General features: G+C 47.2%; 1 protein-coding gene across 5 annotated transcripts in view; it reads right to left on the bottom strand.

Annotated features, from left to right (window-relative positions):
- LOC117214310 (putative uncharacterized protein DDB_G0271606) overlaps positions 1–19,193 on the bottom strand; it is a 108,218-nt gene that overhangs the window by 38,693 nt on the left and 50,332 nt on the right. Inside the window, exon 1 of one of the 5 annotated variants that reach the window (XM_033460307.1) lies at positions 16,727–16,919. The exons of 3 other annotated variants lie outside the window; for them this stretch is intronic. In XM_033460307.1, coding sequence (XP_033316198.1) covers positions 16,727–16,783 — 57 coding nt within the window. In that variant the 5' untranslated portion in view covers positions 16,784–16,919. Of the gene's footprint in view, positions 1–16,726; positions 16,920–19,193 lie in introns of those variants that run through there. One more of the 5 variants, XM_033460305.1, reaches the window with a different exon arrangement.

Here is a 19,193-nt window from a genome sequence, read left to right as displayed (position 1 = left end):
GTTGTCTTTGGATGGAGTTTCGAGGGGATGTTTTTACTGGCGCACCGAGTATATACGTTACTTACATGGTTCAGCCCCACCCTACCAAGCTGTTACGCTAAATTAATCATGCAGAGCTTGATTTTGCCGGGTTATATTATGCTTGGCTCGAATGTCGATTAACGAGTATCGTACGCGTATAAACACGCGGCAAATTCTCTGTACCGGTAATTCATAGTCTGCGCCTAATTTTCTTTTCCGTTCTATTCTTTGACGTGCGCTCCCATTTTCTGCCGATATCGCTTCGAGGAAAGCAGGAGGCACGCGAGGAAAATCAGCCCGCGAGAAACTAAGAAACAGAAGTGGTTTATTTCGATCTTCGATTACCTCGGAGGCCTTCGTGACCTAGTAGATTGTTTCTCAAGTATCGTACCGAGATTCTTGGAAATTAACTCCGATGAGAGAGAAAGAGAGGCTTTCTTTTCCAATTCCTCGACTCTCGGTGACTCGGTGCTGTTAATTTGCGCCAGATCTTTGTCCAACTTTGCCATCGCGTTTCTTCGAACCTATTTAAAACGTTCGAGGGATTCTTTTCCAGACAAGAATGCTTCTTTTTCATAAACGAGAGAGAAGAAGAAGCGGAGCATTAATACACGAAGGGCTTTCCACGGAATCGATGATACGCCCTAGAATCGTTAATCGTTTTCTTATCGCGAAACTAGACGAGAGAAGCTACTCTTTCGGTCCGATATTCGCGGCTATCGCTGCTGAATCTCAAGCGGCCGAGCCGATTGGAGAGAGGTCGATTCGATAGTTCGATAAACCAACGTCCCACGGTTTCATCCACTTTCGTCTGAACGTCACGGAGAAGATGGCGTCGCGCCATGTTCCGCAAGATAACTCGCGTACACTTTCCTCGCAGCCTCGAGATCCGAGCCCTATCTTTCGAGAAATTACTACCTCTCGCCTCGACCCTGTGCATCAGAGACATCTAAACGCGTTTCTCATTCAGATTGGAACGTTCAAATTGATCGAAATCGATATGGACACGATATATCATCATCATTTCCGAATTTCTGACGATTTATGAAAAACACGCGATGCGAATTATAAATTCGTAAGTTTCAGAAATAAAATTCTTCTACTTTCCTATCGCGAGACATAGAGACCGCGAGGGATAATTTTTATTTCGAACACGATTCACCAAATTTTCCCACTTGCACGAAACAGAAACTACTGTCTCGATCGTCAGGGCGGTCGATCTTGCTCGCTCAGCCTTATGCAACGTTATCGTCTTGCCACGACACGTTCCCGAGCCTGTCGCGGTCTAAATAGCTCGACATACGATGGAGCTTAAGCCCCGTACACATAGCCGAGCATGACACGAAATCGACACGGAGGCGTTCGCAAAATTTGCCCCCGTTCCCTGAATATTCATCGACGTGAATACGTTATCTCGTCGCGATAACGTCGACGTTTCGCCCGTTCGCTCTCCCCTGCACGCGTCCATTACGAACTTGGACACTGTAAACGCGAATACCTTCCACGTGCATCCCGATTATCGTCCGTTTTAGGCTCGTGAATGCGAGCGGCAGGTTCGTGGCGTCCGCTCGATCCATCGCCGAGGATGGATTCCGGTGAAAGGGTCACGAATATTGCCAGGATATTGCAGACGCGAGTGAACCACCACGACCGACCAAATAGATCGAAGTTAATTAAGATCGGGCAGGATAGTAGACGCCCTAAAAGCCCGGCAGCTGAGAACTTGGCAATTTCCATGCTGTTTTCTCGTTCGTTTCCACGTATGACAAATAAAGTGCCGACTTAAGCCGTGGATTTCCTGAAACGGGGGATCTTTTTTTTGTTCTACGATACGCTGCGAGTGTTCGCCGAAAATGGGATATCGTAGAACGCGGTCCTGTTTGCACAACGTGTGTACACGATTTAGCGGAAAACTGACAGAGCAAGCACTCTCGCGGTTCACCCCAATAGAAATGATAATCCGTGGGACGGTGATGCCTGTGCACGCTTCGAATAATCATAGGCTACGCAAAATCGACGATGACTAGAGAGCTTGTACCGCAGTTTGCAACGATTTTGCAACAGGGAAGGTCAGCCGCGGTCGATGAAACAGACGGAGAGACACGAAACTGGCGTGCTCGTCGAAATATTTCCCGCGTATTTACGGAAAAACCAACGCCCCGCTATCAAAAGCGTCCTCTCGCGCGGAACACGCTCGTGTTTCTTCGTTAATTCGGCTAATGGACGCTCGGCTGGGTCGAATCGGGGACGCAAGAGACGCCGGGCGAAATAAAACCGTCACGGGACCTCGATGACACACCAGATAAGAGTGGTTGAAGAAAATATTTAAACGAGCGGAAAATTATCGTTTTTGTTTGCAAAGCGGCGTGAAAGGTGTTCGTTATGGAGAAAGGATGTCATTTAGATCGGTGACTGGATAGATAGAAGAGAGTAGGAGAATTCTCGATGGTCGCGGTTTAACCAAGTCGGACGACATGCTGAGAATTTCACGGACACCTGGCATTAAATAAAATACCCGATCGATGTCATTATCGTACGAGATCGGTCTCCGCGACATCTCTGTAAAAACCACAATTGGAACGCGTCCTCTCGTCTGCGGATGAAGTAGTCCTCGAATGGGTAGACTCCGGGCAAGACTGCTGAATATCCTTTTTCTAGAGAGGCCGTTCAATTACGATCATCGACCGGTATATTGGAATTATTATACAATCCCTGTGAAATGCAAACGAGCTCCGGATTCTCAGCCATTGGCGCATTAATCGTTGCACGCGAATGCCGTCGCTGTTTATCGTCAAATATTCACCAGTCATCGACAGGGGCCTCGTTATTTCGCGTTGCGATCGCGTCGTCGCTTTGCAGCAGCCCCTGTTAAATATTTGATATCCAGCCGGAGTAAAGAATTTGAAACGGAGAAGTCGTTCGATGAAAGACGAAGAACCTGATCGATGTCTGTCGATTGACGGCACAGACGGAAAAGGGAAAGGTCGTTGCTTAAATAAGTAATCCTCAACTCCGTGCGAGAATCTAACTCAAAGTGTGGTCGTTTCCGTTATACGCTCGTTAGCCGATCTCGAGACGCTTCGAGGATGAAACACGAGTCCCGTTTTACAGCAACGGAAACTTATGGCGACGATGTCGCGTCGATGGTAGATGCTTCGCCTTCTAATTGATTACAATTCAAGGGAGAAGATTCGTTTGGAAAAAGTAGAGTAAACCACTGGAGATATTTGTGGAAGGAGCTCGCAGTTTAAAATGGATCGAAGATGGACAATGTAAGAGGAGGTTGGTTTTCACTCTCGTTGGAACCGGCAGGACCTGCCTCAATCTTTCAGCAGACGCGAGCAGCCGCGTCTCGGCGCGGGTAGAACTGACCGATGATGAATGCGCACTGAGACAGGGATCGATGATACGACTATTTTTCTCGCCACCTCGGAAGTACCCGCTTAGAAACGAGCCGTCGGTGGGGAGATGATTTAAATTCATAAGTTCGCCGAGCTCTGCTCGAAGATTAAGAATGCATCGGTTCCTCGTCCAATTTCCATTCTTCTTTTTTACCCGGCTAAACCCTCCAACCTTCGGTGTCTAAAAAACTAATATTCCTCTTTCTTTCTCCGCAAGGCGACACGCGAGTACCTGGTTTCGTAGAATTATTTAAACCAGAGGTAGAGACACGAAGATGAAAGCAAAGAGGCGGAGAGAGGATGGAACGAGGGACGCGGCAGAAACCGCGAGGTAAATTCTTAAAAGCGTTCGCCGATTCCGCGAACCGTGGCCTGCGAGTTAACGGTTTCGATATAATTCACCATCTGTAGCTATAAATTCTTTCAGCTATAAATCGCATGCTCCTCTGTCTGTATCGCTAATAACAGCGAGGAAATGGCGTGTAACAGGTAGCGTCTTCCGATTCGAACCCGCGTCTCGTCTCGTGGCTCTCTAAGGCCTCTCCTCTCTTCTCGATCGCCTCCTTCGTTCTTCGGTTGCGTTAATCTCCGCGTTGCTCCGCTATCCCACGGATGCAGCGTTAACCGATTAACGAAACACGAGACCCGCTGATCCAGTGCTTTCTCGGTGAAACGCGAATCCACCGGGTCTCGAGCGCTTCCCAACGAAAAAGGGCTGAGTAGCTTTTCCACTCGCGAAACAACAACACCGTTTTGCTGTTTCGACTCACGAGTTTGTTTCTCTCTTCGCGGAAAACAAGGTGTGTTGAAAAAATACAAGCGGACACTTTGTGGCTATTGCCTGCCAACAACAACAACAACAACAACAACGAGGGAAAAGTCTTCTTTCTTTTCGCGTGGAAAGCTGGAGGAAGAACAGTGCCATTCTACCTTCCCCTTTCTTTCGTTCGTTCATTCGTTCCAGTGGGCTTTGTAACGCTGCTCGCGCCTCTTCATGCAGTTCAAAGTGTCACCGATTGTTCCCGAGGCCGGCGTGAGACAGTGGAAAAAAGAGAACACGCGGCGCGGGTTCGAAGGTGGAGATGAGCTCCACCTCGAACGCGGACAATGCCACGGGGGCGACGCAGCCTTTGTGTGTAAAACGACAGAGGTTCCGCGACGCTGTCTTCCATCTACTTACTCCACACCTCTTTTTAACTTTTTCAACCGGCGTCGTAATCGAGAACGGTTTGCTCTGCACGCTGCCCTCTGTAGTTAGACACGTACAGTGTACATCTCCGGCTGTCAGACATTCCAGATTAAGTTCTGTGACCGTAAGACGTTCCTTCGAACCGACTCCTAGAGCCAACGGTTTCACCATTCTCTACTTTCTCGTCGCTATAAGCCAGATTAATTTCGTGACTTTCTTAAGATAATGGCCGAGTATCCGTTCAAACGAACAATCGGTAAAAGAACGATCGAAAAATCTCGATAAATCCCGCCTCGGACAAGTCCAAAGTGAAGCAGGAACGTGAGGTTCGTGGCGTTGCACGACTCTTAGAAAGCATGGAATAAAATCGTGATGAATCGTCGCGGTCCGACCACGGGGAACAGATACCCTGATAATGCAGCGACACTTCGACAGCTACCCTTATTTATGACCGTGAAAAGGGAAGCTTTGGTTTAATGGTTCGATCGTCGTTCCTTATTTTCCTCGGCAGGAGAAACTACGGATAAGAAAACCACCTCCAGGCTGCAGACTACAGATCATGCATAGTTTGCATCGTGCCGTACTTTCGCATTGACAACTTTGTAGCTCGAACCCGTTCCACCTAAAAAGCTGCCATACTCAGATTTCTGACATATGTATAGACGTGTTTGAAAGTTGGCAGATATCGATGTCGGTTTCGTGCTAGAAAGTCTCAGAATTTTCATTTATCAACGATGTCGTTCTCTTCTTTTTATAGTTCTATCAGGTTTGCTCTTCGATCGATGGTATTCCCTTCTGTTACTCTTTGCTGTTTCTGTCTCTTCTATCCGTTTCATTTCTTTCGGTTGTTTCAATTTGTTTTTTAAGTACACTTGCGTTACCTCCTTTTATTACAATCCCTTCTTTGATGTTTCTGCGATAAACATTTTTTTAATATCGCTGAAATCCCTCTTACTTGCACCATTTCTTGTCGTAAATGTTTCGCGCTCAATGGAACTCGCTCGTCGATGTTCCCCGCTTTTTATCACGGAAATTCCTCCTGGAAAATCCTTTTTGCGTCCACCGAAGCTCCGAATCCGCTTCATCCCGATTGGCTGTCTCGATGACGGTGATACCAAAGAGAAGCTGCTGGATCATACATTATTTCGTACTATTGATCAAGAGCGGACGCGGTTGTGCGTGAAACTGGAAAGGCAACGACCATACACGTTCACGGAAGTTAGGTAGTTGGTCAGAAATGATTTTGGAGAAAGTGACCACTACCGACCGCTGACTGACCACAGAACGGACGCTGTTTCCGTCAGCTACTTGGTCAACGGCTAGTCACAAGTGTAAACCAGCTTCCGATATCCCGGTACTCGTAAAGAATCAACAGACAAGGGAATCGTATTCGGTTTCTAAGTTTATACATTCGACGAGCGAATGCATAGAAACCTGAGTAAAAGATCCTACGAAATATTGAAAGTTAATCGAGATGAACGACAGTATTCGGCTATGTCGAATATATATACCGGTAAAGAGGAGAAAATCTATTTCTGTTGAATGTTCTAGCGCGATGTAACGAAGAGTTCCGTTAGGCCAGCCTTATGCCACGGTCAACAACAATCGTCATTTTTGAGAAACTGAATTTCAACGCTACGTACGAGCATCTGCGTGCCAGCGCTCAGATAGTACGTGGGTTATTTTAACGGACTTACAGTACCATGTATTTTTAACGTCATCGCAGCGCTTCTCTTTAGCTCAATAGTCGAGACCTTGTCATAAACCTTGGAGTTTCCAAACGGTCACGCAACGACACGATCTAACGGTTTCACAACTCGTATGTTCTCGGATATTCCACAGGGGTGTAAATTGCACCACCTCGACGTACATCCCCACGTAGCAGTACCGGGGTCTCGTACTTCCTTCCGAAGGTACAACGTGCAATGGGAGGGAGGATACGAGGCGTTAAAATGCTGAAATAGCGCGTTCTCGAAAGAGGAATTCCAATGGTAACTGAGAGAAGTCAAGTTAAATCGCTACCTGTCTGCAAATCGGTTCGCACGTTGTTTGAGTATCGTGACAACGTCGCTGTCTCTGCACACTGACATACATATACACGCGTCAATTCTGCGCGCAAATACATTAAAAAATTATGACACGTTTTTTTTTTTGTTTAACCAATTAGTCGATAACCAGTCGGTATATTTCTAAAAATTAGTTGCAAAACGTTCGAACGTCGTAAATTTCATCGCATCGCGCCAGTTACTCGATGCTTTGATTTAGGATGTCGCCATATCCATAAATGGAAGCGAAGAAAAGAAAAAAGGATGAAACGGTTGGATGGGATTTGAACCTTTAGTCGCGATGAATCGCGCGTTTCTTATCGAAGTATTTTTCCTGTCGAGCGAACGAAATAAGGCGAATACGTGTTGGACACGAGGAGAGTTCGTGACACGTTAACTAGAACACAGGAGGACGGAGCTCTGTTTCCAGCTTTTTCGCTTCCGTTACCGGGACACCTCGCGAATTTCTCCTATTTTCCTAGCGCACAGTACCACGTCGTGGAGTTTTCAGCTCGTCACTACTCGTTAAAAATGTATATTTCGAGATATTATTTCAGAGAAGGAAATGCGACAGCAATTTGATGGCGAACTGATAAATTTATTTGGTGGAAACTATCGATTTTTCGTGCACCGACCGCGAACTCCACTCCACGCTGATACTCTCACTGATAATTTCACTGTGTTTGACACACGTCCTCGATACCACGGATTTTTTCACAGCGAAGATGCAACCGAGAATCCTTTTAATCGCGTGAAAAATAAACACTCGACCTACGGTCTCAACGTTTAGTCGATGATTTTCTTCCGGAATACCAAGTAATTTTCCATTTAACTAGGAATTATCTTGTAACTATCGCTGTATTACCGTACGTCTGCCACAGAGATCGTTGTTAAACTACGCTACCAAGCAAGAGTCGATTCACGAGCACAATGACGAATCGTATAAATCTCAGTGGGGACGTAGTCACGTTCTCTCGAAGACGAGACAAACCAGAAAGTCGATCTTATTAAAAGACTGGGCGATCGATATTCGTCTCGCGTGCAAGGTATTCATCATTTTTCCGGCGGATACAGCAGCGGAGAAACGTGGATTTTCCAAGGCTACGTGTAACAATCGACCAGCTGGGACGCCGATTGTTCCGTGACGTCGATCGACCTGAAAGAAAATATAACCACTCGATGCATGCAGCGGCACCGATGAAATTGAGTTTCAAGCCTACGTGACGTTCCCTTCCGTGCCCTTCTTCCTGCTATCCGGCCAGGACGTTTAGGAAACGAAGCTGTCCGTCCTATTCCCTTGCAACTTCACCGCGGCATGCTACCACGCGTCGAAAGTTTGACTCGACGAACGCCAGCTACCGATAACGTGACGAACGCTTGGAGCTTTGCCGGTAGAAGCAAGCCGATCGGCGACGTAATCACCGATAAGGGAAAATTTACTACGAGCAGGGGATCGAATATGCTGGTAAAAAATTCCGATCCTCTACATCGAAATCACGACGTTCTTTTTCATTAAAATTTCAAACATCAAAGTTCCCCATTCACTTCAACATGCTTCAACTTTTATCGGAAAAACGAATTGGGAGAAACTTGGTCGCAGGTTGTCGTCGAAAAACGCCAACTTTGAATCGGCTGCAGCCAATCGACCCAAATTTCCTCTATGGCCGGTGACTCCAAAAATTCCATGGAACCTTGCAGCACGACTTTCCCTCGTCGAGGGTCGGATGGAAAAACAAAGCGACCCTCTGTCGGCGACAGTTCCACGGATCTCGAATCGAGTGTTTGTAATTCGCCCCTAAGCGGTCGGTCAACAGACCACGTTCGCGAAACATCGTTCCAATTTTCCATCGAACGCGCTCGATGCTCCGTCTCGAGTTTCATATTGGTCGAAATCGACGTAGCCATAGTCGAGGTAGCTTTCGTGGAAAAATTCTAACGATCGTCGCGTCGGTAGCAGCTGCAACGTTTCGGAATACGATTTCCCGTAAGAGCAGGAGAAATAAGGTTGTAACCGATTCCACGTAGAGACGTCGATCGAAGATCGGCGATTTGCACGCGTCGTACGTTGAACACGCGCGTGTACCGTTACTGAAATCCGCAGTTGCTGTTGTCTCCGCGTAGAAGCTACGCGGAAGACGCTTTGTCTCGGTCGATCGGCCGATACTTTGCTATATTTTCCGCTCGATTCGAGCTGCCGCCTTCCTGCCGCCGTGGACATTTGTCAGACGGCGACAGTGGTCGTTGGAGGTAGTCTAGAAGAACCGAAGAAAGTGGAAGTTGTACGTACTTGAGAAGAGAAACAAAGTCAGTAGCCTGGGATCTAAGACTGGATTATGTGGATCGATTTCTCGCCAATACTCGTCCTCGTATCGGCAGTTTGAAATTTGCAGCTGGATCGAGCAAATGAACTAGCACCGAAAGAGCGTGTCTACGAATAAATGCGACCGTTCCAACCGATCCTCGATCATCGTTACGCCGAAATGACACGAGATAAAAGATGGCGTCGTTACCAGCAATGTACCGACGCTTTCCAGATGCTTTATCCGAGAGTTATAGATCACGCGCCATTATATATCTTGCTCGCGATGGTACACGTCTTTTGAGTAACAGCCGTATCATTCCGCGAGGCAATGCTCTAGAAAATACGTTTCTTCCCCATACCGACACGTCGATGAATTTAACCACAGCTACAGTTATAGTTACTCGAAAGTAGCATTGTCTTCGACAAAGAGCAAACGCCTTTTCGTGTTACGAGAATCTCTGTATTTTCGATCAATCGCGGGGAGACGCAATCGCGAAGAAAGACGTCAACGGGAGTCGCAAATTCCCCTTACGATTATAATAATCGACACCACGAGTTGATCGATCCCCTGATTTCCGTTAAGATAATAGGGGTGTTTGAGAGGGTATAACACTGCGATTGACAGGGTTATAAAATTTATATTTTTAACACTTAAGTTACACCGTTGCTTATGATACATATCGTCGACAATGATTTAGCGTATAGAGATGCGGAACACTGGCACGATATTGGTCGGTGATCGAGCAAGGCTCTTAGAGTTTTGTTATAGTTGACGTAGCAATAAGGGAAAAGACAGAACCGAACCCGGTACTGACATGTTGACTATTCTAACGTTGTAGAATAAGTAAAGTACAGTGACGATGCTGTGTCAGAGGAAAGCTAGCGATGGGTGTGTCTAGCGCACGGGACCATCGGATTTGTTCGTGACATTTTGATCAGGAAAGCGAGGGCAGTATACATTGCTTCTTATTGGATAAACGAAGGTTGGTGGACTAGGAAGGGTCTTAGCCGCCCTCGATAGAAAGTTGCTAGTGGGAAGCATCGTACGTGAGAAAAACTAACTTGCCCGTGTCAAGCCGTAATAGACAATAATCTTTAGAAAATGATTTAGAAACAAAGATATTTGTTCGGTCTGAAGGACCTTAGCTAGCAAATTACTGAGATTTATCATGGGTCCTTAAGAGTATTAAGGGTACGCAGTAAGGATGAGCGGACATCTGGTTCCCGTCTGGCCCGCGGTGTATGGCCTGGTCTAGGTAGAGTGTCGCCCGACGTAACAATCTCATTTGCATTGATTTTCGTGATTCTCTTTTCAATTTTCGTTCGATATATTTTTGCACGGAGGAAACTCGCGGCAAAAAGACTCGTGCGAAAAATACCGCGAAAATCGAGACACCATGGCGCGGTGGAAGATAGCGTGTAGCTCGCGTGGCCGGTCGTTGACAAATGGACGCGAGCCAGAGAGGGAAAACAGGCGGCAGTCAGCCGGACAGAGTGACAGGGTGTAAGCTGACTCGTAACTTTTGCAGACGGTTACGCAAATTGCTCTCTCAGACAGCGCGTCTACGTTTCGCGAGGGTGGTCGCGATTTATGGAAATTGGAGGATTCTCGTTGAGCCTCAGCTCCCGTCGGTTATCGTCGACGCGTAAGCGACGCGATGAGTGGCGGTAACGTTCGTCCGATTCGATGTAATCGACGGTTCGTTGGCGAATTCTCTGGAATTCGCGACGAAACAGCTGATCGTTTATCGAGCGGTGAAATAGCTAGAAAAACGATAGAACGAAAGTGGACGTGTCGCGTGTGAAAATTGGCTATAAACCGTGGGGTCGGTCGCGTGTAATCGTACAACCGGAGTTCCTTGTTGCTTTGGAAGCTGTTTGGCCGATACCCAAGACACTCGGAACAATTCGTTTCGCCCGAGAAAATGAAAGTTTCTTTCTCCGTGTAAAACTTGTACAGGGTATGTGAGTCTGATAGGAGTTGATTCTACGAAGCTCGTGGGACTAAGCTTCGCTCGTTTCGAATCGTCGAATCGGTTTAGCGAAGATAGTTGGAAGACAAAGACGATATCTTTACATAATATTACATCCTACTAGATTTTACTAAATTTTGATAACTAGATTCTACCGTAAAGGGACGATAATTTGTTAATTTTAAATTAAATATAAAGTCGAAGAATGCGCGAGCAAATTGATACGCTGCATTTTCGCGTAATGGACAGGCAGCGAGTTAAGAAAGTTGTCGCTGGTTAATTAGCACCTGACGCAGCTGTGATTTAATTACGGGAAAAAGCTTGGCGTACGTGTGATACGATTTTTTTGCCCCGAGCTGGCTCGTCCTCGTGGAAAAACCCGATGGATCTGGTAATGAATACCGCTGCACTCCGCGATCGTAATGGTATGCATAACGAACTGTATTGTACAGCGAGCAATCGTGTCGCAAAGTTTTTTTTAAGCTTGAAAAAAAGAAAAAAAGAAAGAAATAAAGAAACGACAAGACGAAAGAAGTTCCGCTGGTGCAAAAAACGGTACGCGAGCATTAATTACATTTGTTAAGGACCCAGTAGATAATTTCCCTAGGTTTTTGAAGCCTCGGAGCTAAGTTGAAACCAACGACGCAATGAATTTACGGTTACGCGGTCGTCGAGGCTAGCAGGTGCGAAAAGGAGGACGTCGATGTTAGCGAGGAAGGACGACGCGTAAAAGGATACTCTAGTTTAGACCGGCCATATTTTGGACCAGTTACAAACGACGACGTTAAACTTGGGCCGTGGAAACCCAGCTAACTAATCGATGAAACTTCGCTGGAATATTTAAATAGAAATGTTCAACTCCGAGTAGGTTACTTCTTAAAATCGTGCTTTCGTTGAACAAAAGCTGATACATTGCGAAGCTACTCTGGTATCTTCGTTACAGCCGGACAACTCGGAATCGCCGAGTCGCGAATAAACGTGTCTATCGCCGATTCACGTCGATTTGCATGTAAAACCGCGGAATCGTTAGCGGAGAAAACAATGGCAGTGCGACGAAATTCGAGCGAAATGCCGTGTTCGGCCTGCGGAGAACAATAGCCGAAGGATCTTCGCACTTCTACCAGAACTCAACAGGTTTTTATTCGCGGCGACTGGTAACGCGTCGTTTATGAGTCCGTGGCCCGATAAATCTGTCGTTATCGTCGCCGATTCTGTTCTTTATAAAAAAGAAAAATGCCTCGTTCTCCGGCGAATTTCCATCTATTTGCACTGTCGAGCAGATGCGTGAGCGGTTTATTCGCGGACCAACGAACAATAGACAGATAAAACCACCGACTAAAAGCAGCCCCTCGCAACCGGCCGTGCACGCGAAACATTGGTCGATCGTGGCTTCGATTTACCATCGAAAACCTCGAATAAACCATCTCGACGATTCGGTTCTTCCGTCCGTTTCTCGCCGCAAGAAACTTCTTCCAGCCTCCTTGGAGAGATATCGAGCCGATTGCACGAGTATTCGTCAAAGAACGATTTCATTTCGATAGACTTCTGTTTGATTTCTGGATACATCGAATGTATATTTCAGAGGTCGGTATCGGCGGTGGTATCGAAGTTTAGTTTCTTGCCAGGCTGTTGCCATGTACGTACGTTAGAAACGGCGATACCGCTGCGAAGGGTGAAGGGTTGGTTAGAGTTTGCGTGCAAAGAGGACCGGATGATTAATCGCATTTTCGAGCCGGCTCGTGCTTCGTTGTTGCTGCGCCGTTTTGGGAGAATCCGGCTGGCAACGGTGCTTTGGTTGTATCTACTCCGGCGGTGTTTTGTATTTTTAAATTCACCTCCCTTCTCCGGCAATATTTTATTTTGAATAAGCTACGCGGATGAAAAAGATAAAATACACCGACGTTGTGCTAAAACGAAACGACCCACTTTCGATCGAATAAACGCGAGAATTGCATGTAAACCGGACGTCTCAAAGTCCAAGTTTATTCAACGAAAGAAACACCGTCCTCTCGGATAGCTACGCCATCAACGCGCATGAAAACGCTGGCGTAACGAAACGTTTCGGAAATCACGTGAGAAGCGACGACAAGGTTTGTCATTCGGTAAACGGCGAACGGAAAGCTTTTATGGCAAATTGTATTTCGGTCGAGAGGCACGTTGTTGAATACGAGTCCGCCGGAAAACAAAAGACCAAGTAACGTCGCTCGATATTTCCTGGCCCACGGAAAATGAAATTCTCGCGTTCGCTCTCACCCTGGACACTCCAACGTTCCCACGTTCACGTTAATTTATTTATCTTTGTTACCGCGACGATGTCTCGGAGATCAACTTCGTCTGCAAGAAACAAGGAAAAGGATACCACGGAGGAGATGTTCCCCTTTACTTTCGGCCTGGACGCGAGCGGAAATTTTCCGTAGCTTCCATCCAGCCAACTCTAGGAACTGAGTGCTTTCGCGACGAGATTTTACGCCCTCGTAAAACCGGTTATCGAGAACGTAGTCCCGATTCGGAGCTTGCACGTTTGCTCCTTTCGTTGGAACTTCGCGAACTCGTGTCTCTAAACAGTCACAGGCTACGTAAGAGAGGAATCCGCAACGAAGAAGTTCCGCTTGCCCATTAATTAACCCGATAATAACTCCATCTGCCATAAACCGAGAATTTTCTTCGAGAAAAGAGTCACGAGCTCGTGAATTCTTCCCGAAACCTATCGTATCGTTCATCGAGGTTTTCCAAAGTTTATTGGATTTGCTACCGCCGCTGGATACCACCGAATTCGTGCAACGATGGCGAATCACAGCGCCGGCGAAGAGAGGAGCGCTCCGTCCTCTGGACAAATACGATTTTCGGCTTTCAACGGGAACGAAAGTTCTCATCTTGGTTCGTTAGGGCGATAAGTAAGAGGAACGGTCGCCTGCAGGGTAAAGGAACGCCGGGATTTTCGAATTACCGATAGCAAAAGAGACCGAGGAAGCGAAAGAAGGAGAGAGAGAGAGGTTGGCTCTCTCGGACGCGAACTAATCTCTTTAATGCGGCCTTAAACTGGCCGCCTCGGACTGTCGAGGGGAACGAGTGGCCCTCGAGACTCGATAAGCCCTAAGAAGGAAGGATTAATCCCCGAGAAGAATATTCAATTGTGAAATTCGCTTTCTCGGGTAATTGTTATCCGGCGTTGGTATCGCGTTGCGCAATTACCACTCGGTTGTCGCGGTTAATGTGGCGGAAGGGCGGAAAGAAAACGCGGCCCGGGAGGCAAATAACCGGGGAATGGCGGGCGAAAGAAACGCTTTCAGCGTTTTCTTCGTTACGCGATGCAGTCTGCCGGGAGAAGTTGAAAATGCGGCGAATCGCGAGCTCGCTTAATTTCCGTGGCGCGTGAAATTAGGTGATTCGGGCGGGGGTTGGTCCGCGCGTAATGTTGTTCCATATCGTGAGAGAAAAAGCCGAGAATTTTAATTAACGATCCGAGTGCCCAGCCCTCGTGACGTCGGAAGAACACGTCGACTTTCGAAAACAGAACCCGACGCTCTCCTTCGTCGATTCTATTAAACTTCCGCGTTACAACGTTACAGAGGAGATGGTGAACTTTCGATTACGCGCCTCCCGGAGGAAACCGTGTCTATTTTCTAGCGAAAACGAAGGCTTATCGAAGTTTCGTAAAAAAAAAAATTTGGGTCGCCAACGAAGAATCGTTTCTAGCAATAAAGTGAAGAATTTCGCTCCAACGTCGCCGTAATTGGATCGGAGAACAGGCGAATTTTTAGTCGCAGCAATACGCGAACCTCGACACGTTCACGCGGAACGCGCCGTGGCTACGCGAACGAATACGAGAATCTGTTGAATAAAGAATTTAAAAACTTCCCTTTGAATGTCGGGTACAAAAATATATGACCTAATTTACTTGGGAACGACAGAGTCGAAAAGAGGAGAAAGAAATTCGATCCTTGGAGGACCGACGGATCGATTTGGAAGATTAACTGCTCGAGTAATTGCATTTAGAGGAATCGGCGGCCAACCTTGGCAGACCGACGACTTCCAATGGCTGCCACTATTTTTCCTCGAGAGACGTTACAAGATTGTTAACCGTGAAACGAGGCTCGCCTTGCCTCTCGTAGAACCTTTGCCGTACGTTCTTATCACGGTACCATGTGGAGCATAGAAACTCGTCAACTGGCAATGGAAAAATGCGCAAGAAACACGACAAAGTCACCTTGTCAGATCGATCTCGCGCCTTTCCATATTAGGTTCAAGCTACGACTCGACGATATCGAAACAGCTCCGTAGGAATATCGATCTACATCGTCATCGTCCTTTCCAACATACAAAAGCGAACCAAAGATGATAATTTTAATGTCGCCTGTTTCGGTTAATTCGCCGCGGAGACTTTCGTGTTCGCCTCGTACCACGGGTTTTCGTGTAATCTATTGGATTTTAAATCGAAGATTAATCGAGCGTCGAACGTGTCCAGAGACCATAAACGAAGATCTTATCTGGCCAGAAGAGGAGGAAGATTAGGAAAATTCCTGAGGAAGATGGTAAACGTGAGAACGGAATCGAGGCACGGGCCACACCGTTCATCGTATATATCGGGATCTAAATAACGTTCTGACGTTTTAAACCGGCACGATCGGCCTTTCTAGCCTTTATCTCTTGAAAATTTGATATTCCTATTCGCCGTAGTCCGTAGGTCATCTATTAAAGGTTTCCTCGACTCGCTATCGGGACTCCCTTTTATTATCACCTTTTCATCATCGCGATTCAAAGGCTTTCTCGATCGATTCATCGATTTTAAGCAATCCGAAAGAAGATTAAATTAAGCTACTTTCGATCAAGCTAATGACCAACAACGAGCTCGGTATTCCGATCCTCGACGAAGATCGCTCGTCGTTTCTTCTTTAGACAGCATTTCCACGTAATGGATATCGCATGAAATGAAAATATCCGATGGCCATTCGCGTGTGGTAGAGAAAACTCGTTCATTACCAATGACCCTGACCGACTAACAGAACCATGGGGCAAGTTTTTGTCGAAAGTTACCCCTCGCGAATCCTTCCCAGAGCCGTTCATCGATTAAAACGTAACAGTCTCTCCTAGTTTTTGGCTACCTGTGTATTTCATAGCCGTTTAGACGGTGGGTAACCTTTGCGCGAAACTCGTGCTTCGGTGTATTACAGCCGCGACTACGAGATCCGAGGCTTTCGAGCTTAAAGCGTATTTAGCAGTAATAACATTGGTAGCTGCGAGCAAGTTAGGGAGAAATATAGGACAGCTGGAAATCGCAAACTGAAAAGTTTGGATGGATGTGGAGTTTCTATGTGCGTTGGCAAGGTAATTAAATGTCGTGAAAGTACATAGGCGGAATGGGGTAGTCAGAGCGAGAGAAACGCAGTCGACAAAGAAAGAGAGAGGATGCTTAAACGCGAGAGCGTATGCATACAAAACGGTCACGTTGTATCCGCCCGTGAAATAAAGCCGCGATATTGTTAGCTCTGCTCTACAGGTACAAAACCTCTTGGTACAGATGCATTACACACGTAGTAGAACACGGACAATAGCCATTGAATTATCGTTCTCCGAGCGATAGCATCGACTCGGCCTTATCGCCAGTTTCGCGACACGACCGGACCACGGAAAAGTAGCCGACCTGTATCATCCGTACAAATTACACTGGCGATCTCACGCAGTCTCTCGAAAGCCTTGGATACCTAAAAACCACCCCCTCTGGGGAGAAACACCGCGCGTGTCACGTTCGCGCATCGCTAACGTGTCGAAATCAAAACCGTGAATGATTGGCTTACTGTGAACCATTGCAGCCCGCTCCTGCCTCGTATGCCGTGGATCGTCTCGCGGATCATCGGAGCCGGCTGAACAGCTGTCACGAGGCTGGCAAAGAGCTCGAAGGACGCGCGACTAAGAGAAGAGAGATAAAGGAGAGAGAGGAAACCGGTCCGCTAATACACCGTGCCGCGCTCGTCGACCAACTGCGTGGCTTTGCGGCCGCCGCGAGTGTCGAGCCGCGCTCATCGCCGAGCTCGACTCTGTTCGGCTGCGTTCGGCCTTGTTCGACTTCGGTATTCGGCGGTATTCGGCCGACCACCGAAATGCGTCGAGCGCGGCGCACTCCCTTGCCGGTTAGCCGGTAACTTTCACGAGGGATGCATGGACAGAAACCGAATTAAATTGATTAGGATCTTCATCGGATCCCCGGGACCGACGAATTACCTCCACCAGCTGCATATTATGCCAGACAGTGCGATAGACTCAGCCATAAACCTCTGCGCGGACAGAAACGCGTCGCGTAATTCGATTTTCGCGCCGATTCGCGTCCGGCAGGACAACGCGCGTGCTACGTTCGATCGAGCGCGTTTCGGGATGTTGATTTTTCGGCTTGTCTAGGATTAACTCGATTCTTCCGCGATGTTGCAACGATATACATTGTTCGTGGATTTGGTGGAGAGCTGGGAACGCCCAACTGCTCTTCGGACACTGTTAATCGGATCGTGCGAATTATCTAAGCCATCCCCATTATGGACGATAGTAGCTGGAGATATTTGGGTTACGAAATCTGTGAGCGAGCTTTGCGGTGTATATATATATATTTACTGTCTATTACTTAACGGGACGCTGTTTCAACTTTCACAGCCATTATATCGCAGAGATCTCGTGGAGAAGATACTTCTTTCCCCAATTTAGGGGATCTTTCTCTTCGTTGGCCGACGTCGAAGAAAAACGCCGATAAGAAAACAGACGCGAAACGGATGGTTCCGGCCAGTAGACTATCATTCCGTACACGCTACGGTTAATTACACGTACGTCCTCGGTTCTCCTGTCGTGTAATTCCCCTGGTTCCTGAGAAAAACGTAGCATCTCGGTAAAACTGGATCTCGAACGAGCTTCTCGACTCAACGGATAAAAATAACGGTTCGCTTGCAACCCTGTATATTATTCACGGTGGATATGAATTATTTACGAAAGTCTCCAAGTAAAGTTGGCCAATTTTTACGGAGTACCGCCTTTGTTCGATGGAATTATTCAATTGCAACTTCCGATTTGAATAAATCTTTCCGAACCTTTCCTTTTTGTCCTCGTATATCTATGTAACCGTAAATCGTGCGATCGCGCGTGCAATTGAAAAGCGTGGATAATTAAAATTGCATCTCGTGCGATGGCGCGAGGCGGAACGAAAATATTCCTGACTGTAAAAATCGAAACGTTGTACAATGCGCAGGGAGACGGTGAACGAATTGCACGCATAGTAGCCGAGACTGCAGACATCTGGATTCCACGTTATGACGCACGTATTCCAATCACCTAACGCGCTCCATAATTCGGCTGCTCAAATCCCGATGCTGTCGGCCAGACGGATTGGCCTGCATAATGAAGCGTTGTAAGGGTAACATACGTCCCTCTATAGTCTTCCACTTGTCTCTGAACACGTGCAACTTGGTGCGAAAGACGATGATCGATCTCGCGCTACGCCAGCCACGAACCTCCAAAATTCGACTAAACCTGACCACCTAAACTCCAAAGCAGCTGCTTCATTTCGCTAAACAATCCGTCGTAAGTTGTAAAGCGCGTGACGACTGCGCACGATGATTCACGGTCTTTTTACGCGAGGGAATAAGAGGAAACAATGGTGAAGGAAGGTGTTAAGCAAGAATGTAACCGGTTGCCGTGACCAGGGTGCGAAAATCTGCCGTGAGATTGATTCGATCGACTCGAGGAAGCTTTGAAACTTCGTGGCGAAGCCCGGCAGGTTCGTTTAATCGACAATGTGCCAGGCGAGTTCGTGGGAGAGACCAGGAGAGAGCTGCAGGTTCGTTAACTGGGATCGCGTTCTTCGCATTGTCGCAGCGATTGCGCAATTTCCAACGTGAACTTTGTCGCGCCACGGAGTTTAAACAACGCCTTCGAGGCCAACACCCGCGTTAGTCCTCTCCAATTACGGAGCTTCCGGTCTGAACGCGACTCGTCGCGCCGCGCCGTGTTACCCGTTCGTTTTCGTTGCTCCGAACCGACTCCGAGGTCTTCCTTCGATAAAAAAAAAGAACCCGCGTGTTCCATCAAAGTCGACCACCTTCGTGGCCCACGTAATCCAATGAATAATTCAAGCAATCTAAATGACGTTCGAAATGGAGAAAATCAAGGTAATTCTACGGGTTTTCTATCAAACCGTTCGCGTAGAACGCGTGTCTGCAAGCTGTGTCGTAACTAGGTGGTTTATACACGGTCAGGTTACCGGTTTTAAGACTCTATAATCTTTTA

The sequence above is a fragment of the Bombus bifarius genome, unplaced genomic scaffold, assembly GCF_011952205.1.
Source record: "Bombus bifarius isolate JDL3187 unplaced genomic scaffold, Bbif_JDL3187 scf7180000009200, whole genome shotgun sequence".
Classification (NCBI taxonomy): domain Eukaryota; kingdom Metazoa; phylum Arthropoda; class Insecta; order Hymenoptera; family Apidae; genus Bombus; species Bombus bifarius.
Note: the sequence above shows the minus strand (reverse complement) of the source record. Positions and strands in the feature narration are given on the sequence as shown.